We start from the raw sequence: 27,322 nt of genomic DNA, 5'->3' as shown, positions 1-27,322 counted from the left end.
GGAGATCGATACAGCTGGAGGGTAGGATCGACAAGAAGTCTTGTTACCTTAGTGGTATAGTCAGGTTATGCACAGGTTAGTCTTGCTGGAAGTTCGAATCTCTGAAAGGTAGTCCAAGGCACCAAGTCTAGAAATGGAGCAGCTTCTGTACCATCCGAAATCTAATTCAAAGTATAATCATTTAAATATATCTCTTAAGGGTAGCAGTAGCAGTGTGGTCATACTTAAGTAGGCTAATTCATTTTCAGTCTAGTTGTCTTATCTGGAACAGGGTGAAGTGCATATATAGGCAGTTATAATAATCATCAATGATAAAAAAGTAAGCCTACATTGAAATATACATCAAAATAACTCATATCAATCATAAAATGCTTTAGAGTTATGAAAAAAGAAGCCTTTCCATCCCACAGACAACCCTGAGTGATAACCCGGGTGACGTGAACCAACAGTTTGAATCTCCCGTCTGCCCACATCCTGGTGTAGCCAGCGTAGTCCTAGCCTGGTTACCATTCTCCACAGGCACAGGCCTTCTTAGTCCTTCTGATCATAGGCCTCTACTTACACGCTAGATAGTTCAAGCCGGGCTTTGTAATCATTCCCATTAATCCCAATTATTCTTCGTAGGCGAAACCGACCCCGTGAAATCCCTCGGCGTGTGCTAGTGGATCTGGGCGGGCGGGCGGTACTTCCAGCGCCGTATACATACCGCGGAGCCTACGGTGGCCTGGCTACGGGGCTAGGTCTTAGTCACGGCATGCTCCCACACAACTAGCGGTATTTCCCTGCCACCCAGCCGGCTTGTCCCTCTGTCAGACACGGCTCTGTTAGCTAATGCGGACCGGCATTCCCACATGGATCTTTGTTAAGGGGAGCCGCGAGGACGAAATTCGGTCATCAAGCCGAACAGGGGTGAGTGCCAAGTACCAGATTACCTCATAGACTGAGATTTTTACTCGTGATTTCGGATAACCAGGTATGCTATACATGTACGGTAGTAGTAAGAGCTATACGGATGTGTCTGCATAACATGTTATTAGATACTATAGATCTCTCAGACATGTATCTTCACTAACCAGTCATTAAGCCGAACGGGTGAGTGCCAAGTCCCAGATTACCTCTTAACGCTAGACAGAGATGTTTACTCGTGATTTGAGGTAACCAGTTATGCTGTACATGTACGGTAGTAGTAAGAGTTATAAGGATGAGCTATCTGCCTAATATGTTATGAGATACTAACCGCGAGGGCAAAATTCGGTCACTAAGCCGAAAAGGGTAAGTGTCAAGTGCCGGATTACCTCTTTGATGGAGATTTTTACTCGTAATCTCAGATAGCTGGGCTGTATGCATGCTACACAGTAGAAGTCAGTAGTACGGTAGTGGTAAGATGTGTTTTCTTGTAGCGTGAGTGTGTGTCATTACATCGATCCCTGGCCGGTTACATGCGGGCGGAGAGAAGATAACAGGATAATTGGAAGGTTCCAGTCGTATTGACTGTCTGAGGCTGTGTTTGCGTGTGGGTACGTAGATTCACTGTTCCTTAGCGCCACAACGGAATCAGATAAGGTTCCAGGTAAGTTTGCCATGTAAGTAACCCAAGCCCTTTTTACAAGTCGATGAGGATTAGACATCTAGGAAAACGTTTTAGACATCCAGGTAATAAAAATACTTTATACCTTACAAATTAAATAGCTCAATACGCATAATAGAGACCTTATCTACTTGTGTGATTTGTATCGTGTATCTCTTGGCATTCTCCTATTTTTGAATAGTACAAGAGGGTTAAGCTTTTATATTGGGACTGGCATTAAATTTTTTTTTAATGTCAGCCCAACGATTATATTGGCAAATGGTCACTTTCTGGCCAATGGATACTGCCTGGTCAATTTGATACTGTCTTGCAGCCACCGAAAGATCTGCTTGGAGATTAGCTTAACGTTACGTACCCATAGCTTGAGTTGAATAGTTTAGACCACGTCTACGCAGTACATATACAGTTCCCAGATGAGTGCTCAGCGCACAGGCAACATTGAACATCCCATCGCGTTACAATAGAAGGTAGATGTCCATGTTAATGGCTACTGACACGCGGCAGAAATATGATATGTTATGCATGCCATGGACCGTTTTACTCCATAATATAATAACAAATATCCGATAAACTTACAGAGAGGGACTGTAAAGGTTTATCATATCTGATTGTTATCATAATTCACGATTGATCACATATGTAATATCTGCAGACACCACTTAAAAACGGCTAGATCTAGCCGTAGCCGACGTAGAACAGATGTGTTAGCTTTCGCACGGTACATCTATACTTATTCTATAGTCTGTTACGGAATGGTTTTCCTATGACTGCGTCTGACTGGATTGTTACCATAGATTGACTTTGGCCATTTTCGGGAATGAAAAAATAAAACTGGGAGTCAGGCAGCTGTGGATGATGCCGGCATTGGAACAACCTGACCGTTTAATATGTCTATAGATAAAGATAAAAAAAGACTTCTTACAGCAAGACTTGATTTAGCGATAGTAGCAGCTGCCAACAAAGAAGGACCCAATATGAAAGCACTTGTCCGCTTCATATAAACTACAACATCCGCTAATATTTGATGACGGTTCACGATCAGAAATGAGAATAATTGATGACGACTTAATTCCTAATCCATATCCGAAGTCAATGAGGACAAGACAAGGTAAAAATGCATCTTACAACAATAATATAGCAGCCAACAAAGCGGACCCAATATGACAACATTCGCCCGTTTCATACAAACTACAGCGTCTCCTAGTTTTTGATGACGGTTCACGATCATAATTGATAATAATTGATGCCGACTTAGTACCAAATCCATGTCCAAAGTCTAATCGCAAACGGAGCAACATGACGACTTCATCAATCACAGGAGCTGATCATTGAACATGACTGTCTATAGATAAAGATTTAAAAAAAAAGAAGTCTCAATATGACAGCACTTGCCTGTTTCATACAAACTCCAGCACTTGCCAATTTCTGATGACGGTTCACAATCATAATTGATAATAATTGATGACAACTTTACTCCAAATCCATGCCCGAAGTCTAATCGCAAACGGAGCAAAATGAGGACTTCATCAATCACATCACATCACGGCTACGATAACGATCAGAAAATCAGGTCAAGCAATAAAAACCTCCCGGTCCGCAGTTTTAGCTGACGACAATGCAATAGTTTTTCCACATGAGATCGTTATGCGAAGGCATATTTGAAGAATCTAGTATTCAGTCAATAAGGCGATATTTCGCCTTTTCGTTGATAAACATGGTGCAAAGCAAAGTGGTGATGACTTCTAGCAGTAACTGTTCAGTGTAGGTTTACTCTGTCGGTAGGTGTAGGTTTACAAGGCAAGAAGCATCCTCTTTACAATGAGAGGGAAGGATTTGCGTCGTAAATCTATCTTAACACACTTTAAAAGCAAATGGTAAAAAGAGAGCTTTGTGAGAAAACAGAAAATCAGTTCAAGCAATAAAAACCTCCTGGTTCGCAGTTGCAGCTGACGACAAAGCAATAGTTTGTCCACATGAGATCGTTATGGCCATAAATACATCTTTGAAACTCCGAATCCAGTCAATAAGACGATATTTAGCTTTTTCTTTAATGATAAACAAGGTACACAGCAAAGTAGTGATAACTAGCAGTTCCCGTTCAATACGGCTTTACACAGTCGGCCAAGACAAACCATAATGCAGCAATTGACGTGGTAAACTTACACCCCCTTAAAAGACAAATTAAAACTTTCTTATAAAGAAAGAGAAGAACATAGACTGTACTGGCACCTTATTTCTTACTAAAGGCAGAAGTTTACCCATATTATTGCTGACACACGGAACTTGTAATGCGTTAAACACACAGGAAACGTCTTCTGTTTGATGATAGAAAATTGTCCAGAGGCGTCGGCGCGCATTCCGCCCGGCAGACGGGTAGACGCTCCGTAATTTGTTAAGTGGCCAATTACGCCGTAACCGGGAAGCGCACCGGGCGATCTTACAGGCATAAATAGCCGGGCAGACCGTAACGGCCGTCAGGAGATGGATGGATGCTCAGAACGGCGGGGACAGAGATGGAATGGTCCCTGTGGGGTCTGTGGCGCATGCTCGACTCGGAACCATGAGGTCCCGAGTTCGAGTCCTGACATGCCACCGATCTTGTGCCCTTGGGAAAGGCACTTTACATGACTTTCCCTACTTCGCTGAGGTGGAAATGAGTACCTAGCTTCTGTTAGAAAAGGACGTTAACTGGAGGTCCCGTGTTTGGGGAGAGCCACAAAGGTCGTGTGGGGTCGTGTGGGGTCGTGTGGCGTAGCGGCAAAGTGCTCGACTCGGAACCAAGAGGTCCCGGGTTCGAGTCCTGACATGCCACCGATCTCGTGCCATTGGGAAAGGCACTTCACACGACTTTCCCCACTTCGCTCAGGTGAAAATGAGTATTGTATTGTCCCCTGTGTTGGTGGTGACATTAGTTGAAAAAAACAACTTGAGTGTGCCGTCACCACGTCTTGTGACTACATGTTGGAATATAAAAGAAGAAAAAAAAAAAAGATCTCTACAGTCAGCCGTAAGTAGATGGATGTAAATTCTTCCCGGCGTGGGCAGTGATGAAACGGTCCCCCCAGCCCGCCGCGCGCCGAACCTGTCAGACAAGAGGAATGAACAAACCGGTTTTACGCGGGTAATTGTAGGCGATATAAATCCGCCGCGTGAATTATTGATGGGGGAAGGAGTGATGAATGTCCGGACAGGCGCGAACTGAACATGTTCTGGCAGGCCCATAAGGACAGATGCTCGAGGTTATCGTCTCATAAGCCTGTATAGAAGTGGAAAGTTTCAATAAGTGCGTCTGTAGTTGTACTACTAGACTCCATTGTTGGTTGCTGAAGAAAAAGTCAAATCTACCGTCGATAATAGTTTGGCAGAGGAGTTAGCAACTGAAAGTAACAAATAATTCACCCTATTTGGCCAAATTTTACTACCATTTAGCAAGCAAATGAGTTAAGCAGAAACTGGTAAATATGTTCTGTCAATGGCATGAATGGGGTGTCATTCTATATACAGTGTGAATAATAAATGAAATGATACAGTGGATTCTTGTACCCGTTCTGAGAAGGTTATCTACCTAAACTTCCCAGCAAACTGCCAGGCTCTGACTTACAGATCTAACCTGACGCCTTAACTGTGACAGATGCCATCCATACCGCTCCATCTGACAACTGATGTTTATAGGTGCAGATTTACCGTGAGTGAGAGACAATGGTTAGCGCGATGTTCCTGCATTATTAATGATAAAATATCACGCTTAGCCCTGACCCAAGCCACGACTTCAGGGCGCTCAGGCGGGTAGGGTAATAGCCAATAACATAACATATAACCCAATAACATAACATATAACCCAATAACATAACATATAACCCAATAACATAACATATAACCCAATAACATAACATATAACCCAATAACATAACATATAACCCAATAACATAACATATAACCCAATAACATCACATATAACCCAATAACATCACATATAACCCAATAACATAACATAACACAATACCATAACATATAACTCAATAACATGACATAACCTAGTAACACAATATATAACCTAATAGCATGCCATATAATCCAATAGCAAACATGTAACGGCCAGCTAGTGGTAGTAAATAAAAGTCAGGTATGGTAATGTCATTTACTACCATTGTAAAATCCAAAATTACCCGACTTTACTTTAATTTACTACCATTGTAGTAAGTTCCGTACTGTTCACAAAGTAAGCATTACTTTACACACTTTACAGGCATTAACCACCATTAGCAAGTCCAACTTTTCGTGCAGTACCCCAGTGTTTACCTTACAGTCCACACTCTGACTCCTGAGATAGATGAGTAGCTGCTATCTTAAGAACTAGCCGGTACGCATCCAGTGGGCTGATAATGTAATAATACCCGGTTAAAGGCTAGAGTGACCCATAATCCGTTTCCCTATATATCTTGCCTAGTTTATTCCCGTTGGCAAATCCAAGTTTTCGTTCAGTACCCCAGAGTGTTCCTTACAGTCCAGTCTCTGATTCCCGCTACTCTAAGAAAGATGAGTACCTGCTATCTTAAGAACTAGTCTTTGCATTTCTGGTGCGAATAATGTAATAATGCCCAGTTGAAGGCTACAGTGACCCATAATCCACCCGTTTCCCCATATATCTCCTGTAACGTGTCTGAGGTAATGAGGTTATGTGCAGATCGCATCAGAAAACCGCCGTGAGAGGGGCTACGTGATGTGTGGCGTCATTAACGACTTAAGATTAAAGGCGAATGTTTTATCTCTGAGATGCTTTGGGTAGGTTCATAGGGAGGCCATGGTCAGAAAAGTCGTCAATAAAGATTAACCAACAACTAAACCACCTCTACATAAGGACCACCTTGTTGTTAATATATACTGTACTAGACAACACTTCTACTAAAGGACCACATTTCTTCAAATTCATTAATTGATTAGATTGGTAACAGAAGAATAGAAATTGGCCAACTAGACAGATACTACTCTTTCCAGCCGCTTCCGAAGCCTGGTAGAGGTTAAAGTTGTTAATGTATTAATTAATAAGTGTATTTGACTGTATTTAATTGGTCCATCGTTTCTGTTGAAGTAAAAGAATATACCCACAATGTTAAGGTTAATGTTTGTTTCAAGTTGAAACTTTTTATCCAACACAAAGAAATTCTTTAAGAGTTTCCTTGTGTTGGATCAAAGGTTTTAACTTTTAACATGTAACTACCAACACAGATGAACTTTCGTGATAGCATCAGATGAATGTTGTTGAGAACCTTAGAAACACTCCAACCGAACCCGCCAGTCTGACACCATATAACAACATGTCGCCCGTAAAATGTCTAAACGCATCAAACTCCCATCGAGTTAATGAAGTTTCTGCACGCGACAGGAGCAGGCACCTCGGCCAGCCAGCCGTTTTACTGTCATGAGTTATGTAGAGTAAAAACCTGCCGCAGATTGACAAAGAGCCAGGTGTGGTTGCTTTAGGTGTGCCTAATGCCCACTTCCCACTAGGATAAAATTGTCCGGATCGAGCCGAATAGATTCGATTTGATTCAGCTTGGATCAAAGGAAAGGGATCGAAGCGAATCTTCTCGACTCATTCAAGACAATTCTATCCTCGTGGGAAAGGGCCTTTATTACTCGGTACAGGTGTGACACAAGGAATCTTCTTATGCACATCTCGTCTGTTTCTTTAGCTTGGGATATCTTCACGTTGTTAACGATTCGTTGTAACTTTATACACAAAATATAAGAAGACAATTATCAACCCACGTTTTGGTAGTTGTTTTGCTGCCTTCCCTACACCGACTTACGTAACGGATTACGTCTGCTGTGACTGTATACCGAGTCCGATTTTTGATAGGTAGATTCCGCTGAAATTTTTACACCCGGGCGTTGTTGGCCACTGTCTGCAGTTTTCGCACCACGTACCAGCGCGGAAAGTAAGTAGAAGTTTGTTTGACAGAGATGATAGATGTTTGCGCTGAGCAGGGAAATATACCAGGCGTCAGGAGGATTCCAACTATTACAGCAGCTGTGATGAACGAACTGTGGAGAACGGCGCGGGAAACACAGGGGAGGGCTGCTCCGATACGGCGCAGGGAAACACAGGGGAGGGCTGCTCCGATACGGCGCAGGGACACAGGGGAGGGCTGTTCCGATACGGCGCGGGAAACACAGGGGAGGGGGGGAGGGCTGCTCCAATACAGACGCCTCTGCACCATCTGTTATACAGGATCCACAGAAATTAATCAGAATAAAAATATAGCCTCTACCAGGCTGATGGGCTGAGGGCTGAATTTCGGGAACGTACTCTTTTATATCGGCGTTTGGGTCTGCTTGAGAATGCCTGAGAATGCTAAGTGACCTACGAGGAACGTACCCGAGACGTTACTGAGGCATGGATCAAGACCTGGAAGGTTTGGTAGAAACTAATGAAAGAAGAACGGAACAAGCGAGTGAAAGTTAGAGACCAGTTTTCTTAAATCCTTTTATTCATCTTTTATTTATCGGTTTGGCAGCCGGTAGCTTAAGGTGCCATTAAGGATAAGCCCTACAGTTAGTCAGCGCACCCCGGGAAGGACTCTTACTCTTATCATTCTATCACATTACCGTATCTACAGAGGAGGGCAAACTTGCCCAGTTAGACTTTCATCCTAGTAAGAAATCCTGTCACGATGATGCTATGTTGCCTCGAATCCAGCCGTTTTAACTTGCTCCCTAGCTGATCTGTATCTTCAAGAATTCATTCTTTCCTAGAACTATTGCAGAGTGGAACTTGCTGTCACACTACAGGGCATTGTCATTAGATAGCTTTAAACAATGTCTAGAGTTAGATGTAACAAGTCGTTCGGTGTAATGTAGCCAGCTGCCGCCGCGCCACGTGCCTGCGAAGCTGGTGTGTTACGCCGAAAGGCGGTTATACCGGCTATACAGATATCTGCTGTATCCCCGGCTAGTTTGCATGGCTCAGCTAAAATGGCTGGGTTCCAGGCTAAGAGGATCGCCCTGTCAGGGTTACGGACCAATCCAATGATTGATTATCCTGCAATAGAAACCTCACCACGACCTCACAGAGGCTAAAACGCATCTTCATCTTCTTTAATTCCGCCCTTCTTAAGGTGTCCATCAAACCTTAAACGGAGACAGTTTTCTAAGACTTCAAAGGTCTTGCTTGTTAAGATAAAGGCGTGAGATTGACGCAGACACGCGAGCAAGTCCATCATCTCAATCCTGCTCACCTGGTCCCTGACGACCTCACGGTGTGTCAGTTAAGGTCAGTACCAGTGGACGATTAGCTCTTCTGTGGGGTAAACTGGTTTGAAGATCCCCAAGAAAGCGGCTACTCAAGCAACTGGGTAGAGTCTGAAAACTGTCAGACGATTCATTGTCGTCAGTCACTGGCGAAACTGTTTTCTTTAGTATCTAAATTTCCCTGGATGTCTAACCTTCATCAACATAGGTTGGAGATCACTTCATAGTCTTGACTGAAGATCTTCAGACTGTGCGATCAAAGGCTGATAAAAGAAAGTGGAAGCTCGCTACCCGATGTGCCATCAGGCACAGAAGGAACTAAGGTCTAAGGTAAGGCAAGTCTGTGCGATCAACGTGTTTTATTTCAATAATATCGCACCCATTTCTTCTCAAATCTACGACGTACGGAAAATACTCCATCGTAGGTGCACCGTAGTATATGTGACCAGGACTTTAAGACGTCTCCATCTACCCTCATTGTCACGGCTAGTGTTTAAATAGCTTTTCTTTGGGCTAAACTTTCAGTTTCCAGATCAATTTCAGTAGAGAGTCCTGATTAGACACCTCCAGGTTGTGCCATTTGGCGGTGACGATTGGCGCTAGTTTTGTCACGCGGAGAAACGGTTTTCCCTTTGATGTTTTAGCACTTATCTACGATGCACTGCCGAGGCTGTTAACATGTTTGATTGCCCTGTACTTTATTGGCTATCAGAAGAGTCGGCGGCCGTGAACTTTAGCGTTTTTACGACCAGACGCGAGTGCAGAGCAGATGTTCGTTTTTCCTGCTCTTAGCAACGACCTGGCAGCGTGTTCTGTACGATAATATAGTTAGGATCAAGTAGGGTAGGGTAGCAACTCTATGACTCTCTTGCGCCCATTTCGTTTGCAGTGCGACGACGTAGACTCGCCCTGGCAGGGCATGTTGTTCGTAGTAACGAACCAGCTGGTAGACTAATACAGTGGCTTCCGTACTGGGAAACGTACGGTAGTGTGGGACGACCTCATATATACCACACTTTTGTCAATGTTAGAGAAAGACGCTGGTCTCATATATGGACTGCTCTAGTGTCCGCCATCAGGGACAGGGTGTATTGGAGTAACTTTATCAAGTGTACTTCACCGGATAATTAAGGGTAGGATTGTTGTTAATGTAACATCATTACAACTATTAGAAAGAATCTCACAGCGTGTTTTCTATGGAAATATACAGTAAGGCACAAGTACAAATAGTTTGGATTGTTATCATCGAAATAGCATCATTCTTACATCTGTTACGCATATTGATATTATCTTTGTCCTTCCCTACGAAGGTTAGCCTGCTGCCCATAGTAACATATGGGCCGGATACCGCGGAGATCTATCAGTAATCCTATGTAATTTTCATGGCTCCATGAGTTAATCGAGCACAATCATGGCGAACACGGTATTAATATATCCGTAATTCCCCGCGACCTTCGATTTTACCATACATCTGGCACTGACCGCACGTGTCTCTGTGAGGCCACAGCAAGTCAATTTTAAGGATGACATCCTTCGCAGACTCCAAATCTAATACGATAGGGCCAAAGAAAAAAGGCAATTTAGAAAAATAAGATTCCTACAGTTACAAATTTTGACATCATAAACCTTGTTAAACAAGATATGATACCTTTATTGTGCTACGTTTACTGCCAGCCATTGCAACATCCATTTTCACTAAAACAACTTTGAAAACTAAATTTTAAGTCTCTATGAGGCCACGGCAAGAAAATTTTATGGATGACATCCTCCGCAGACTCCAAATCTTATGCGATAGGGCGAAAAAAGAATACGGCCCAGAAAAAAAAAAGATTCCTACATTTACAAACTTTGATATCATAAATCTTGTACAAGATTTGATACCTTTATTGTGCTATGTTTACTGCCAACCATTGCAACATCCATTTCTCACTGAAACAACTTTGAAAAATAACTTTTTTAAAGTTTTCAATGATTGTACAAATGGTTTTGATTCGGTGGAAAGATCACATTTACACAGCCACCATGTGTCTCTATAACTGGAGGCCAGTTTACGCGCAGCTCTGCCGGCACCTGGTGTCGGTCCCAAGTGTGATCCTTCATCATACGGCAGAGAAGGCCACATGGACTTAATTTTATGGGTGACATCCCCTGAAGACCCCCAAACTAGTGCGCGCGGGCGAAAAAAAAAAGAAAAATCCAGCCAAAAATAAATATGTTACTAAACCACAGGAATACAAAGCTGGTATTGTGAATTCGCGGCAGTAATTAGCGACGTATACGACAAGCCGGCACATGCTGACTTTTTGCGGACTTTATAAATCGGCGCTTTAATATAGTATGTACTTGAGTCTTGAGTCATGGAGCTTCGGCAGCCTTGGTGCCATCCTCCAGAGTTACCACCGGCTAACTACCATGGACTCTCCAGGCCTAGAGCCAGACCAGAGCCTCGGTGGACGTGATATTTTTTTTTGTTCTTCTTCAGAACAGGCGAAAATCAATGCACCCGCGGATGTCATCCATATAATTAAGTCGGTGTGGCCTAATATGATAAAAAAAGGGGGCTGCCGGAAAAACAAACTCATCTACAGAGTTATTACTCAGCCCCGGACTGATGGAGCTGGGAGTGTGATGGATGCTTAAGGTCGAATCGCGCAGGCAGATTAAAACGTTTCGCGGCGATTAGCGGAGGTTCGATGCCGATCTGTCTTTATAATGAGCCGAGTGACGAATTAGTACAGCTATGGTGGGGGGGGGGAGGGAAGTAGGACAAGAGAGTTATGTGTGTATGTTTTACATTAACAGACCTACAAGGGCTTATGCTACATGCCTTAAAATATGTCATTTTGTCCTATTCAGTCTAGCATTCAACTGTCTCATATTTCTTGATAGTCTGGCTAACTGTTCAGAAGGTAAGTGCTCACAGTCCATAAGAGAGGTATGAATATCTGTACAACCAGCACGGCAAATGATGCTGATGAGGAATTTCATGCAGTTCTTATTCACATCTGCACCGCTGGTTTTGACTCGAGCGGCGCGGTCAAATTTGTCGTAGATCTTTATACAAGTTTGATGTCGTAGCAGTTTTAAGTAGACTGTGACAGAGACAGAGTCAATGTCCGATTAGCGGAGCTTCGATGGCGATTAGTCTTTATAATCCATGGATTTGGTAATTCCGTGCAGGACTCATTCATATCCGCACCGTTGCCTCTAAAGGTGCGGCCATGTTCGTCATACGATTTTGATGCCTTGAACAAGGCTGTCCAGAAAGAGCCAACGCCTGACAAGAATCTAAGGCAACATTTTTCTTAACAAGACAGCTAAATTATGCAGGACATAAGCCCAACTGTCCAAAGTTTGCCATCGCACAAAGTAAATGACTAAACGACTAAACGGTAAATGACTAAACGGAAGGATTAACCCTACCTAGACCGGGGGGGGGCTAAAAGTGCCCGCGGCAACTTTGATGTCACCTAGCGTCTGAACGGCTAGCCGTAGAACGACCAAAATTGGTGACTTTTCCTAAAATATTGTTGGCAACAATTCTCTATCATTGGAATTTGATAATAATTTTTTGTGTTGCCATGGCAACGGGTTTCTGACAGGCATTTTTTGCTAAATTTAGTACTTTTAGTTTCAACAATAGAATTTTATGAGTTTTATGTCAAGTTACTCATGGTTTCTAATATTAATAACATCCCATATAATTTTATGTAAATTATATTATTATATATGCATAATTTATGCTAATTTGATGACGTCATTGGCCAAAATCCAAGATGGCGGACCATATCATTAGAACAGGTATATATAGGTTATTTTCATTAAAATTTCATCAATACTTCCATTTCTTTTTCCAAAAAAAGTTTAAATGAAGGTCTTTAGTATGTTTACAATGTATTTTAGGCTTTATCATGAAAAAAAACTATTTTTGAAAATTCAAGATTGATGATCCAAGATGGCGGCTATCTAAAATATGCATGACGTCATTTTATGACGTCACCGGTGTTGCTATGGGCAACATAAGACTTAGTACACCATAATATTCTGTCACAAACACTTTTGGTACAGTTATGTTGAATACCATTTAGTTTTCAGGGAAAAACCTATTTAGACGGTTTTGGCCAATAAAATCACATTAATGACGTCATAATGACGTCATATTACGTCATACCGACATGAAAATTGTAGATATGATAAATTTTCACTAGTACACCGTTCTCTGAAAATTTGGTGGTCATACGATATACCGTTCGCGAGTTCTTAGGGGGGGGTCAAAAGAGCCCCCCCCCGGTCCCCCCATGTCAAAAAAAGCCCGGTCTAGGTAGGGTTAAACTGGTACACCCGACTGAAGTTTTGTGAAGCGTAGAGGCTTTCAAACAATGAGTAATATTGGTCTTGGTCTTGGAGGTTAAGGTAGCCAACATCAACTTGCTGATGATTCTGCTACACTGTAGTATTTGGGTTGTAGAATTTGGACCATCGCACACCGGGGCATGCCCCTACTCTTTTTTCGAAAGGTGTGGTGGGATCTTTAACGTGCTCGAGGTGTGGCTCTCCTCAAACACAGGACCTCCAGTTTACGTCCTATCCGAGGGACGTCCCTAACCGAAGCTAGGTACTCATTTACACCTGAGTGAAGTGAGGAAATTCGTGTAAAGTGCCTTTCCCAAGGGCACAAGATCGGTGACATGGGTGGGGATCGAACCCTGGACCTCTCGGTCCCGAGCCGAACGTGCTACCGCTGCGCCACACGACTCCACATATTAGGAGTATTAGAATAATGAGTAATTGGAGTAAAACACGAACTTTTAAGTTAGGACAGAGACATAAGGTCAATGTACGTGTGTCCTCTATGGAAGTAGTAGCTGAATTATTCATCTCGTGTTTTCTCTTCTTTTGGACTTTATCCTGCGTCACACCATATCTCACATGGCCGGACGCCAGCAGGCTTGCCGGGCGCTTTGTTGTAAAAATCTGAGCCCTGCTGTAAATTGAAACCTGACAGCCATGTTCTATTGGCTGTAATCTGACCCTACAGTGGAAACCTGAAACCTGACAGCCATGTTCTATTGGCTGTAGTCTGACCCTACAGTGGAAACCTGAAACCTGACAGCCATGTTCTATTGGCTGTGAATGTAAACTGACCCCTGCAACAGAAACTTGACACCCATGCTATATTGGTCCTGACTGCTGCCTACTGTTTGGGGTGCCAGAAGCCAATACCAATATGATATCTAAGTTCCAGAAAACACGGCAAGCTAAGATGACGGATAGTGCTACGGGAAGATGGAGACGCATTGTTTAAGAAACAGCATACAGGTTATACACATGGGATGGCAAGGCCTTCAAATCTATCTGGGATTTTCTAGCTATATATAGCTCCTGAATGACTAAGATCTCTCGACTTATTTTAGAAGCTCTTTGATTGAAAATAAAGCTCATTCACACATTGAAGCACGCACAGCTAGATCACCGGGGATTCATCTGAAACTACAGCTAACAATATATAGAAGATATCAAACGCTAATTTGAGCCGCTAGCTTCTGACCAATTTTTTTAGATCTTTAATAGAAAATAAAGCTCGTTTACACAATGTCATCAAACTGCACACAGATCATTTACAACTACAGCTAACAATGTATTATCTGTATCTGTATCAGTAAAGCCGGTATAACCGCCCTTCGGCGTAACTCACCAGCTTCTGTATCTGTATAGCCGGTTTAACCGCCCTTCGGCGTAACACAACAGCTTCGCAGGCACGTGGCGCGGCAGCAGCTAGCTATATCACACCGAACGACTTGTTACACTCAATCTTTGCACATTTGATTGCAGGAGTTGTTTAAAGCTTTCTAGTGATGATGCCCCAACTGTGCTTGGTGGCAACGAGTTGGCAAACCTTAGGCCACACCAAGTAAATTTTAAGGATGACGTCCGCGCGCTCATTGATTTTGGCCTGTTCCTAGAAAAAAAAAGAAATTCCACTTCCTGTAACTATGACCAAAGAGTCACGACAGTGCCGCAAATCGTCAGATTGTCGTGAAACCCGTAACGGGAAAACAGGACAGGACAACAACTGCTGTTCCACCTGATTTATTGCTGTTTTGATGCTAAATAAAAGACTTCTTGCTTGTTACACTGTGTCACCTTATTCAATTTGTGTCCTAACATTTGTCGTCTCTTAGTATTTTTCTGATCTAGGCCTCTTGTTTTTTAGGGCCCTTCTTGTTTTTTATATTTCAGTCCATACCATGGTATGGATGAAATATATTGTGTCCCCTCATGTTTCTCCTTCTCCTTCTCCTCCTTCTCCTCCTCCTGCCAAACAGTCAAAGGGATTCAACTCCGCCATCATTCAGCCAAATGACCTGAAATTTGGCATGGAGGTAGAGTGGGCAAATACCCCCAGACGTTTTTTTTCATTTGTTTGAAACATGCCTTTGAAAAAATTTTATGAAGGTTTTTTGGGGCATTTTTCGACAAAAAATGGATTTTTGGATCCTGAGCCCTGGTATTACAACCAAATGATATGACATTCGGTATAAGGGTACCTTGAACATGTGTCTACAGAATAGCAGTCATGTATTTGGCATACACCATTTCAAAATGACTCATTTGGGGGACTTTAATGGCTATTTTCAGCAAAAAAAGGGCCAAAAGTGCTGTACCCGTTCCATGTTCTATCTAAAGAATGGCCGGTTCCATCCATGGAACACGTGTTCTATTGCGGGTTACCTGAGGTCACATTGCACCTAAGTGGTGCGTAATGACCCACACATTCAATTTTATGTGCCTAAGACCTTCAAAATGTATGAAATCTCATCATTGTTAGTTTTTGCATACCTGTTATAAGATTAGTAACGCTTTCGAGATTCAAAGTACTTGTTGTTGCATCTTTGTTCTCATATAGCTACTATTTAATTCATTTATTTGAGAACCTTTGCCAGTTTTGCACTGGGGTAAGTTTGGAATAGTCCACTTTTGCGTGGGAGGGAGATGGACTGAAATATGCTGTATTTGCTCCCAAGCAAATGTCGGCCTTTCTAGTTTTCGCCCTCTTGCATTAGATTTAGAGTCTCCAAAGGACGTCATCCATAAAATTTACTTGGTGTGGCCTTAGACGTAAAACCGTCTCTGCGTTAATTTGAGCCGCTGCCATGACCCCCGCCAGCACGGTCAATCTGCCGCAGACGGGAGCAGCACGTTCCCAGGTTTAGCGCGCACGTTCCCGGGGTAATGTGCACGCTGATTGCGCTTAACACGGATGCATCACGGCTTGGCTGGCACGCTGCCCGCTGGCAGCGCTGTAGGGTCTATTACTGCTCGTACCTGGTGCCGTGCCGGGGTGTGTTACCGGCGGGACGTAAGACAAGGTGGGGGCAGACTGCGTCATCTGCAGGGACATACTGAGACTGACAGGTCGGTGGTGTCTAGTTGTCGTATCCAGAACCGTCCCTGAATTGGTTACGTTAGGGTTAGGATCAGGCACGTTTCTGGATAGTCTCCGCGTATGTAAGAACGCAGATCTACCCCGTGCACCATAATGTTGCCCGAGCATGGTAACGCATAACGCCCCGGGGATACACATTGAACGATGCACTTACGATTGTATGTTTTCTGCGACGATATTCGCTATAAGCTGTTGTAGATTTGAGACGAAACGGATGCAATAGTCTATCAACTATTATCCGTTTCATCACAAATCTACGACATACAGTGCGATGGTCACGGAAAACATCTTCAATCGTAGGTGCATCAGACGAAGTATATGCCCAGGGCTTTAATGGTAATTACTGGAGTCAGTTAGTTTTGGACAAATTGCGCTAAGCAGATCGGCACAGACGTTCATCTGCATTAGATTCCAGTTTGGAAACCTTAGACCGATGAAGGTTAGACATCCAGGTAGGGCGTTACGTAATAAAAAATCAATCAAGCTACTTGATAGATGCATGCTGCGGAGAGTTAGACGTTTCAGATAGTAGTTCATCTGTGTTAGATTTCAGTTTGGAAACGTTGAACCGCTTTTATCAAATACGTCGATGAAGGTTAGACATCCAGGTAGAGCGTTACGTAATACAAAATCAATCAGGCAACTGGATAACTGCTGTGGAGAGTCAGACGTTTCAGATAGCAGCAACTATCTTTCACCAGTGACTGAGAATGGGGGAGACTGCGAGACTCAGTTAGCTGATGAAAGATCGTGGCGTCTATCTGAAACGCCAGACTCTTCTGGGAATCTATCCAGTAGCTAGAGTTATTTGGTGTTACGTAACGTTAACGTTCATGACAGAGTGAATTTTACACTTAAGCCTTCTTCATGAAGACTGACCAATTGCAAATGACCTATGATCTGCATGACTTTTGACCCCATAGAAAGTAGCGTTTTTTTATGAAAAAATTGTTTGCAGGTTATTTTCCTCATGCAAAAGACGAACGTGAACCCACTTTTATCGATGCCTCTTGCCTATTGCTTAGCGTTACTATTATACTTTTCTGCAAAGTTATCTGATGATAAATACAAAAATAAAACCACCCCCACACCATTGATCGCCGATGATGCAGCTGTGAAATCCTGATCTTCCTCATTTCACAGACAGAGTAAAGGATGGTGGCTGTCTGCCAGGGGGGAGGGGCGCGGTAATGAATAATTTCAACTCCTCTAAATACAAATCCCAGACGACGATACATTATCGCCGTAAGGATGGGGGTTTACTAGCTTAGTACTTGGCTGGATATCAATGAAACTTCTTGTAACTTTTCTACGAGCATCATTAATATTCAAAGTACTAAATTAAAATTTCCATGTGAGTGCTTTGTTTGTGGTAGCTTTAGGCATGTTATATCAGAGATGACTAGGGTTCAAAATTATCCTATGTTTCAGGGTCTGGATATTTACTAGCTAAATATTTGACTGGATATCCATGAAATTTCTTGTAACTTTTCCACGAACATCATCCAAACGACTGTCTCTAGTTTGCGGTAGCTTTAGGCATATTGTAACTGAGATGACTGGGGTTTAAAATGGACCTATATAAGTTTTAGGGTCTGTACTGTCTCACGTTAACGGCCCAATACGTCACTATCGACTGGTATATCTCCCAAAGTTACTTCCATCTTGTGTGTAATTTGGAAGAGTCTGTCGTGATTTCTTTATATCGGGATTCAGGAGGTATAAGATACCTTCTACTTACGTTATCACAATTGGTGGAAATTGAATTTACTGTGCTATTGAACATCAGGGGAATAGCCCCCTGCTATATTGGCTTGTGTGTATGGGAGTTGGGAGAATAAGAATTAAACATATTGAACCTAATGGTAGGGATTTACTTAACTCAATGATAGAGATTACCAAATTCAATAAGCGGCTAACATGGTTAAACCCTAGCGGGCAGACTCATGTGGTTTGCTACCCCCCTGCTGTAGTGACAAATGGCCCAAGGGCTACAGAAACGAAGACAGTCGCCACCTTATACACCAGAAGCTAAAGGTAGGGATTTAGTTAACTCTATGAAAGGGATTACCAAATGCAATAACCGTGTAACATGGTTAAACCCTAGCGGCTAGACTGATGTGGTTTCCTATCCCCCTGCCCCCTGCTGTAGTGGCCAAGTGTGGCCCAAGGGCTACAGAAACGAAGACGAACGCCACCCAATTTACACCAGAAGCTATGGGACGGCTTTATTTAACTCAATGACAGGGATTACCAAATCCAATAACCGTGTAACATGGATAAACCCTAGTGGCTAGACTGATGTGGTTTGGTTAATCCTCCCGACTAGACGGATGCCATTCTCATGCCTGAGTGGGCGAGCGGAGGCATCCCCGGACTTACCTACACAACTCATCTGCCTCGTTAAACAGCCGGATCAATGCGACCACCATTACAAATCATAGCATGCATTATGCACAACGCTGGGTATTTATAGACCGAGGCAACTTGCCAGAGCTGGGCATCGCTGGCTCCGTGGTAGGTCATTGTGGGATGATTATGTGCTGTTTTCTGATAGTATAGCACTTTTGATTCGTAGAAAACATTTACTCAAGCAACTGGATATGATTTTGGAAACGGTCAGACATTTCAGGTAGCATCCAGTAGCTTTCGTCTGTGACACTGAGTACGAAAGGTACTGCTAATGATGCTACCTGAAACGTCTGACCGTTTTCAAAATCGTGTCCAGTTACTTCAGTAACTGCTGTTTTTTTGTGCGCATCTTTGTACTGATAGTATACCACTTTTCTGATTAGCCCCACTCGATTGTAACACTATATCAAAGACAGACTTCTGCTGGCCCTTATTGTTTGTGTTTTGGGATTCATTAGGTTTTATTCTATACTATTTTTGTTCTTTGTTCAATAGTTGTTGCCATACATTGTACTATGTGTAATTGTCGTGCAATAAAGTTATAGTATCTGATTCTAGTACAAAGAGGATAAACCAGCTGCATGGATTCCCTCAAGAGCCAGACGTTTCAAATGACATCAGCATAGTTGAGAAACAGCAGATGCTCTCTGGAACGCCTGACTCTCCAGATAATTTATCCCGTTGCCAGATTTATGTTATATTACGTAAGCCTATTATGGATGGTAGCCAGTTTACTGATAGATGGCAGAAGGTTAGATCGATAAGATCAAACTTACAAATCACGAGATGCATTATGCACCAGGTTATATCTGTAGATTACAACAGATTGTAGCCTCTACCTGGGTCTTTTGCTCGCTGATCAATTATACCAAACAGTAGAGTTAAGTCAAAACTACGTACTGGCAACTGTGTAAGTTTGTGGCCGGCTAAGGCCCAGGTCATATAGCAATCTGAGAGCATTATTTGGATAGTCGTGCCTCTGTCGAGAGAAATTCTTCTGCCTTTACACGGAAAAGGTTGTCTTAGACTATTGTCGGTGGTTGGTTCTGTCACAGCCTGCCTAAACAACGTCCTAGAAGTTTGGTACTAGAGTTAAGCAGATTGGCCATCACTAGTTCGTGCTTATAAACCTGTTTTACTGACAACTCTCCAGTGTCACTGACGAAAGGTAGTGGATGCTACCTGAGAAGTCTGACCGTTTCCAAAATCATACCCAGCTGCTTGAGTAACTGTTCTTGGCAACCTATCCCCCCCCCCTCCCTGAGAAGTGCAGATCTAGTGGCCGGAAGAATTTCCGATCTTGCCAGGTCCCTGATGAATGACGTCTCGCTACTGCCAGCTCCTCAAAAACTCTACCGCATCAAAATTGTCCGATTACCTACGTTGACATTTCCCGATCCGTAACTCTTCTGGCAAATGATCCCTCCCATTTCACAGCCATTTCAGCCCCCCCCCCCTAGAGGTGCAGTACTACTGTTGGTCAGATCTTCCGATCTCGCCAGGTCCCTGATAGATGACGTCCCGCCCGGGCCAGCTCCAGTGGCGGCGTTAGCAGGCAATCAACCCATTTGTTGCCGTCCGCTGGGAGATGTTGATGGCGCTATAAACTCTGTAGTAATGACTGCAGCAGTCAGGCTGACGGGGTCCGGACACTCTCAGGACTTACACCGCGATAATATGGCACGGCAGGACAGGTTTGCACTGAGACAAACAGGCCAGGCATTCTGTACTTGTGATGGGGTTTCTGTAAGCTGTTGTGTTTGTTGATGGTGCTATAAACTCTGTAGTAATGACTGCAGCAGTCAGGCTGCCGGGGTCCGGACACTCTCAGGACTTACACCGCGATAATATAGCAGGCAGGACCATGGTGGCAGGACAGGTTTGCACTGAGACAAATACTAGTAGGCCAGGCATTCTGTAAGGCTGCTGTGTTCGTTGATGGCGCTATAAACTCCACAGTAATGACTACAGCAGTCAGGCTGACGGGGGTCCGGACACTCTCAGGACTTATACTGCGATAGTATAACATGGTAGGACAGGTTTGAACTGAGACAAACAGGCCAGGCATTCTGTACTTGTGATGGAGTTTCTGTAAGCTGTTGTGTTTGTTGATGGGCTATAAACTGCAGTAATGACTGCAGCAGTCAGGCTGCCGGGGGTACCGGACACGTTCAGGACTTAACCAGCGATAACATGTCACAAGAATTACTTAGCCTGTAGCACAAAAATTCTGTACCTGTGAGGGATTTCATGAGAGTCTGTTGATGGCACTTTAAACTCATCAATAGCAGTCAGGCTGACGGAGGTCTGGACACTCTCAGAACTAATCCGGCCAGACCCCACAGGACCTATATGTCCAGCGATAAGATGACACGGCAGAAAAGGTTTGCACGAGCAGCTTCTGAAGCAGGTCAGGCGTTTTGTACTTCTGAGAAATTTTTCTTATGCCGGTCAGGCGTTACGCGATGTTTCTAAGTTCCTGCCAGACATTAATGGGTTATACACTCACTGAAGATGCCGGGGATGTATCTAGACGTACATTTAACAGCCCATAGCACAGATCTGCAGTGAGTGGAACAGGCCATAGATTTTACTTCTAAGAGGTAACGCCAGGCTGCAGCGTTAGGTAATGGCTGTAGGATTGCCGTGCTTTCAGTTTTACCGCATACCTCGTCAGGCTTGAATGGCCAGCTAACTGCACCGCTGGCAACTTTTGAAATGATAATCATCAAGGTAACTCCTTTCACGTTACAAACCCCATATAGTTTGTTACTTATGCATCATTATGTACGGTTCTGCATCTACAGTAATCTTTTGAAGTGTTGTATTGTGAATGATGATAAAGTTTGAATAAAAACGTGAAAAAAAAACGTGCCTAGTCAGGCATGAATGACCATCGAACCGCACCACTGGGTCCTGTATGATGTATGAAAGGCTGTCTGACAGATATATGTCTGCCGGGAAGTTCTACATCGGAATTTCGGGTTTGCAGCGGCTTTCTCTGAATGTCAATATCGCTACATATCGGGAAATGTGGCGAAATCGCTTCGTGTTTCCATTTGTATCCATGATGTGCTACACGTGATGCGATTTTTACAGGCTTCTGAAAGGTTTGAGAATCGAGCTTCCATTCCGGTATGACGGTGGCATTTTTCTGCCTGGACCTGTCAGCATTTTTATGATGTTACTGCGAGTGTTACTGCAATATTTTATAATTGTATTCCGATAGCTTAGACGGTATGTTGGGGTGTGACACCACTAGAAAGAGGGTAAGGCTACCGATTATCACTGAAAGCTTCCTTTCACAGGATCGCTGAGCGACCAAAATTGGATTTGTGTGAGACTTGATTTTATCACCGTAATAGGATTCAAGATGTAGAGGTATTGTCAAACAGACAACAAAACGAGAAACTTTGGGTCTTTATCTATAGAATTCGATGAGCAAACTGTTATATTGTTGGTCGCTCAGCCTCTCTAATGGGAATGGTGTCTACGAAAACACAGCTGTAGGGCTATAACCATTGGATTTCTTTTGCCCTGTGATTCTTATCATTAACCAGATTTTTCCTTTCGTTTTCAGGACGAATGAGTGACGAGAAATGACGTTGCTAGGATGGTCCTGCTGGGAAGATGATGAAGGCATCGCTCGGGATCCAGTCCGCGTTTCTCTGCCTTGCCATGATCGCTAGCGCCGCCCGATCCGAACCAGCCGACACCACCACGACAAACCCAGGACACACTCCCGATCCAGCCCCGACCAGACCAGTCGTGAGGGTTAACACGACTTCACGGAGACTTGTGTTGGGTGGAAACAACATGGATGTAACGACAGAAGTCGTGACTAGGCCGTATCCTTACGGGACGACGCAGCACAGGAAAAGGCACACTATGCACTCAGTCAGAAGCCTTCCACGGACGGATTTAGAACGGCAACTTGCACAGAACATGGATAGGAAAGACTCAGTACGAAATGCTGTAGGAGAAAAGCTCGCGATGCCTCGACATGTGGGTAACACAAACAGCACCCACTTCGTCAAAAGAACTACCAGAGAACCGCAAAGCCTTAAGACGACCGATATTCCTGTAAGGAATTCTACTTTTCTTAGCAGCACCCTTGCAAGACTGCAGAGCGGAGGCGTTAAAACGTCTTCTTCTATCTGCCCTGAGTTTTGTTGCTTTATGAACGTGTCTTGTCACTATACCTACGACATCCACCTGAAGCCTAAGTGCGGGTGTGCGGACGCGGGCGTGGCCGATAACGATACAAACACGTGTAAAGTACCGGGGAACTCCGACATGAACTGGATGTCTGTCTTAGAGCGGCCGCCGCAGGTACAGGGAACATGTATGGGCTCTGTAACCAAGCGGAGTTCGGATAACGCCACGGGGCTGAAGCTACACTGTCACATCGACCAGGTGCAGGATTTTACCTACACCGTGCTGCATTGGAATGTGAGCCCGCCTGGGGGCGCTTTTCCGTTCCGCCCGTGCATTATGTTTGTGTACGTGAACAACACGGAGCCGCCGCATTACGTGAAGACCACGGTGGACATCGTGATCCAGTACTTCGGCTTCGGTTTGATCTTTCTGTTCATCGGAGTCATCATGAGTTCCTGTAAGAACATCAAGGCCTGACTGAAAGTTTTCGAAAATCTATCATACAGCGAAAATTGACGGAAGTTTTCGTACACAGAGATGTATTATAACACAAAACACTGACTGTACGTACTTTTTGTACACGAAAATAAGATGTATAATACACGAGAAAAACTGACTGTAGAGTAGTTTTGAAGACAATGTGGATCTCTGTTGTTGCCTTAAAAACAAATACTCCAACATAAAGCACGTGGTGGTGGCTCACTTGGAGGTTCAACGACACTAGTACTTGCCACCAACAGTAGAGGCAAAATGTCGCCTTCGCACTCTACTATCAGGACACTGGAATTTCAATATTCCCTGTACTTCCAATGCGTTTGTTTGAGCCTTTGGTTATCCATAAAATACTCAAATCGGCCTGCTGGTTGCTTTCCATTGAGGTCATGGGGGAAGAGGTAAGGGCCAGAAGACAAAATATACAACAAGATACAGGTTACATTATAAGGTTACGTAACAAATTTATCTTGTCGCCTACCGAACAATTAGTCGATTCTTTTGTCAGTTTTGAGTCAATGTATTCTCTCAGAATTCGGAAATATACTCAAGGAGGCCCTTGATATACCGACGACAATTATTGCTTATTCTTTGCCAAAACTGTCTGTTATTACCAAAGTTTGAGACAGTAAAGACTGAATGGACCAATATGCACGGTGAAGAAACACTGAGAAACGATTCGATATATTGTTGGTAGTAGACTACATGTCTGATGCGTTTATCAACCCAAATGTTGGACGGAGAATTTAATCATCGATCCATCATTCGTTTTACTTTCCATGCTTCAACTGTACCTTTAGAACTTTACAGAATCAATATGGATGGATTCTCTGGAGAGTCAAAAGTTTTCATCAGTCACGATGATGGATGGTGGGTGATACATGGACAAGACTGTTTATAATTCTGTTGGACTTTATAAAGTTTACAAAGTAAATATGACAAATTTAAGTTTTGGATGCATGGCTCCGGCTGAGGAAACCTCAATTACAAAGCACATTGCTGGTGTGGTTACCGTACAAAGTTACTTTATCAGTGATTTTCTTCCTTGTCCTTGTTCCCTTCTTCCTTGTTCACGCAGCCTTTGTGACAAACCTTTTTACTATTTGGTTGGACTCTATCTCTGTACTTAAATCATCTCAAAGCCCATAAAACAACAAAAAACGACGAATTTCAGGTGGTTCATGACTCTGAAACAAGAAGTCCTAGTGTCCAACTCATTTGGAAGTTCTCAGAGTGCCTCCACAGACCATGTAAATAAAAGATGTGCCTCCAGGTGGGGATGAAGCCGTACTTTGGCGGATTTAGCGGAAACCCGGCCGACATACAGTCTAATTAACCTCCACAGCTCTCCACAGACCCGGCGGGAACCGGCAAACTCACGGGGGAAATAAACCCGCCGATCCGTCATGGTTTACCCCAAATCACCTCCCCACGGGCAAATCCGGGGTATAGATGTATGCCACCCGAGGGAGGCCGAATGGGACCCGAGGGAAGCCGAATGGGACCCGAGGGATGCCGGAGTTTGCCGAAGGTTTGCCGGGAGTACCGAGGCGGGTGTTTGTCACTGTCGAGTTTGTGTGGGGGGAGTTAGGCCCGGAAGGGAGAGGGATTGATCGCTACTAAACTTGTGTACATTTATCTTTTTTATTGATTTAACACTGCAAACTTCAAACTTACATAGAAAGGGGGAGGGAGAGGGAGGAACTTGAAAAAAATGCGACCGCTTCTGGGAGAATCCGCCCCCGCCCATATATGGAAACAATCTGACTCCTCACCTAGGATTAAAGATGGCGTCAACCTGTCTTTCCAACAAAAGTACGTTTCTTGTGAATCATTTTTTTTTACAAAAAAAAAACGAATAAATTTACAAATACATAGATGTTCGTACCGCTATAGACATAGAGATTTTCAGTGTATCACATCAGAATCTCAAAAGAAATCTTTCTCATTTTGTGAAAAGGTGTGTATGAGAGACTGCCCTACGGCTGAGAGCTACGGGACTGATCATGAGTGAGTGGCTGAGATTTCATAAAGCTTATTGATCTTTAAGTACGCCAGATGAGCCGGCTGGTGTTAGTTATAGCCACAAGGTAAAACACGTGTGTACTCGTACCCAGTAGAGACTTATGTAAACAGGAATAAAAACTGTTCAATCACTGTCATTAATGCCGGGGGAAGTGGATTCTAGTCATCTGCATTTTCTGTTCTGCAAACACATGTGGCATGTAAACCCCGTGTGTACTCGAACCCAGTAGACTACTGTACACAGAAATACGAACTGTTCTATCACTGTCACTTATACCAGGGGGAGTTGTATTCTCGAGCACACTTTTGTTTCTTTTGCCTTCTGAAATGCCTTCGATGTGTTACAGTAACACCATCATTATCCTAGGATGACTCTCGTGTACATGTATCCAGTACACACTTATAAAAACAGAAATAAAAACCGCTCAATCACTGTTTGGAGTGTTTGGGGGGTCTACGTTCAATTACGTTCCAGAGTACACCATATTTGTAGTGAGTCGCACCTAGAAGACTAATGTAAACAGGAATAATAAAAACATTTCCATTGCTGTCACTAATGCAGGGTAGGTGGATTCTAGTCATCTACATTTTGTTCTGCATGTGATGTGTTCGAGATCGAGAAACAACAGCAGTAGACTGGTTTATTATTAAGCAAGAACATAGGAGCAATGACAAGCCGTGATGGCTGAATTGAGAGGCTTATTCGACAAAACTTGACACCGGTGTCCGCCCCCCCCCCCCCGGCTCTGAGCGTCAGTCGGTAAATTGGGACAGAGTCGCCCCAAACACACCAAGATGGATGCCTCCTAACGGTGTCGTAAACATTTCACTCCCCCCGCGAGTTTGTGCCCGGGTGTGCCGGCTGACCACCCACCCCCCCCATGGTTCAGCGTCGGTAGCCTCTTCCAGGCTTTGGGATGCGGATAGAAAGAGTAGAAATTGGCCAAATGGAGAGATAACATGCCGGGGGAGTTGTCCGCTAGAACGTACATTTGCCGCACCCACGGCGTGTATCTCACATGTATCTCGCCAATTTCTACTCTTGCAGTCCGTCTCCCGAAGCCTGGTAGAGGCAGGCCAAACGCGCGGAGATGGATGGCTCCTACAGGTGTCGTAAACATTTCCCTCCCCCTGCGAGTTTGTGCCCCTGTGTGCCGGCTGACATTTCGCCCCCATGGCTCAGCGTCAGAAGACGTCGGAGCTGATGATGATCGATACAGACTCCGGACAGAGAAAATGGCGAGGTGATGGAGACTGATGTCGTAATCAGTAACTGTGAAGGGCGAGGGGAGGGGGGGGGGCATCATTTCCATAACCGTACAGGGAAAATCACAATAATAGGACTTAGGAATCTTATAGCATGGACATTCAATAAAGCAGAAACTATCTTGACCATGACCTTTTAACAAAGTGACCTCTGACCCCTCAGTGCCACATGCTAACCTAAGGCGATGGGATATCGTTTCAAGAATCGTGTAGGGGAAAGGGTAGTAATAGGGCTTGGCATCTTGGGAGCTATGTCAGAAAAAAAGTTGTCAAAAAAAGAATCTACCTGTGAGACCATGAAAAATACACATATTGCAAGGGTACTCCAAACTCAAATGTATCCATTTAGTCCATAAGGAGAAAATCCGATACAGAAGCGGAATGAGGCAGCGATGCAGAGTGAGTGATATCGTAATCAGAAACTGTGAAGGGCAAAGGGGGAGGGGGAGGTCGTGAATTCCCCAACAGGACTTAAGGCACATAAAATAAAGCAAGATAACTTGTAACTTAGAACACTTTGAACTTCTGGCTTCTGGGTCACAAGAGTGTGGTATGGTCGTTTGAATAAGCATCCTCAGCAGGCAATGAGACAAGGCATAAAAGAAACCATGTACAACCAGAAAAACACAGGCCATGGTTTACTGTTTTAGCATATGAATGTGACTATCCCTGCACATTTAACA

The 27,322-nt window shown here is 43.8% G+C and overlaps 1 protein-coding gene across 1 annotated transcript; it reads left to right on the top strand.

Moving 5' to 3' along the window:
- The first annotated feature begins 814 nt into the window (after nucleotides 1-814).
- On the top strand, nucleotides 815-23,419 carry LOC109462105. The gene is made up of 2 exons (XM_019758603.1): nucleotides 815-909; nucleotides 22,279-23,419. Exon 2 carries the CDS (start codon nucleotides 22,329-22,331, stop codon nucleotides 23,331-23,333), a length of 1,005 nt encoding a protein of 334 aa, XP_019614162.1. The 5' UTR covers nucleotides 815-909; nucleotides 22,279-22,328; the 3' UTR covers nucleotides 23,334-23,419.
- Nucleotides 23,420-27,322: the final 3,903 nt, after the last annotated feature.

This window comes from Branchiostoma belcheri, unplaced genomic scaffold (genome assembly GCF_001625305.1).
Source record: "Branchiostoma belcheri isolate BF01 breed outbred unplaced genomic scaffold, Haploidv18h27 scaffold99, whole genome shotgun sequence".
Classification (NCBI taxonomy): domain Eukaryota; kingdom Metazoa; phylum Chordata; class Leptocardii; order Amphioxiformes; family Branchiostomatidae; genus Branchiostoma; species Branchiostoma belcheri.
The sequence above is the reverse complement of the archived record's forward strand: the minus strand, read 5'-3'. Positions and strand labels throughout refer to the sequence as shown.

Coding starts and splice junctions, on each gene's coding strand:
- LOC109462105 (XM_019758603.1), top strand. CDS start 22,329: ATGATGAAGGCATCGCTCGGGATCCAGTCCGCGTTTCTCTGCCTTGCC.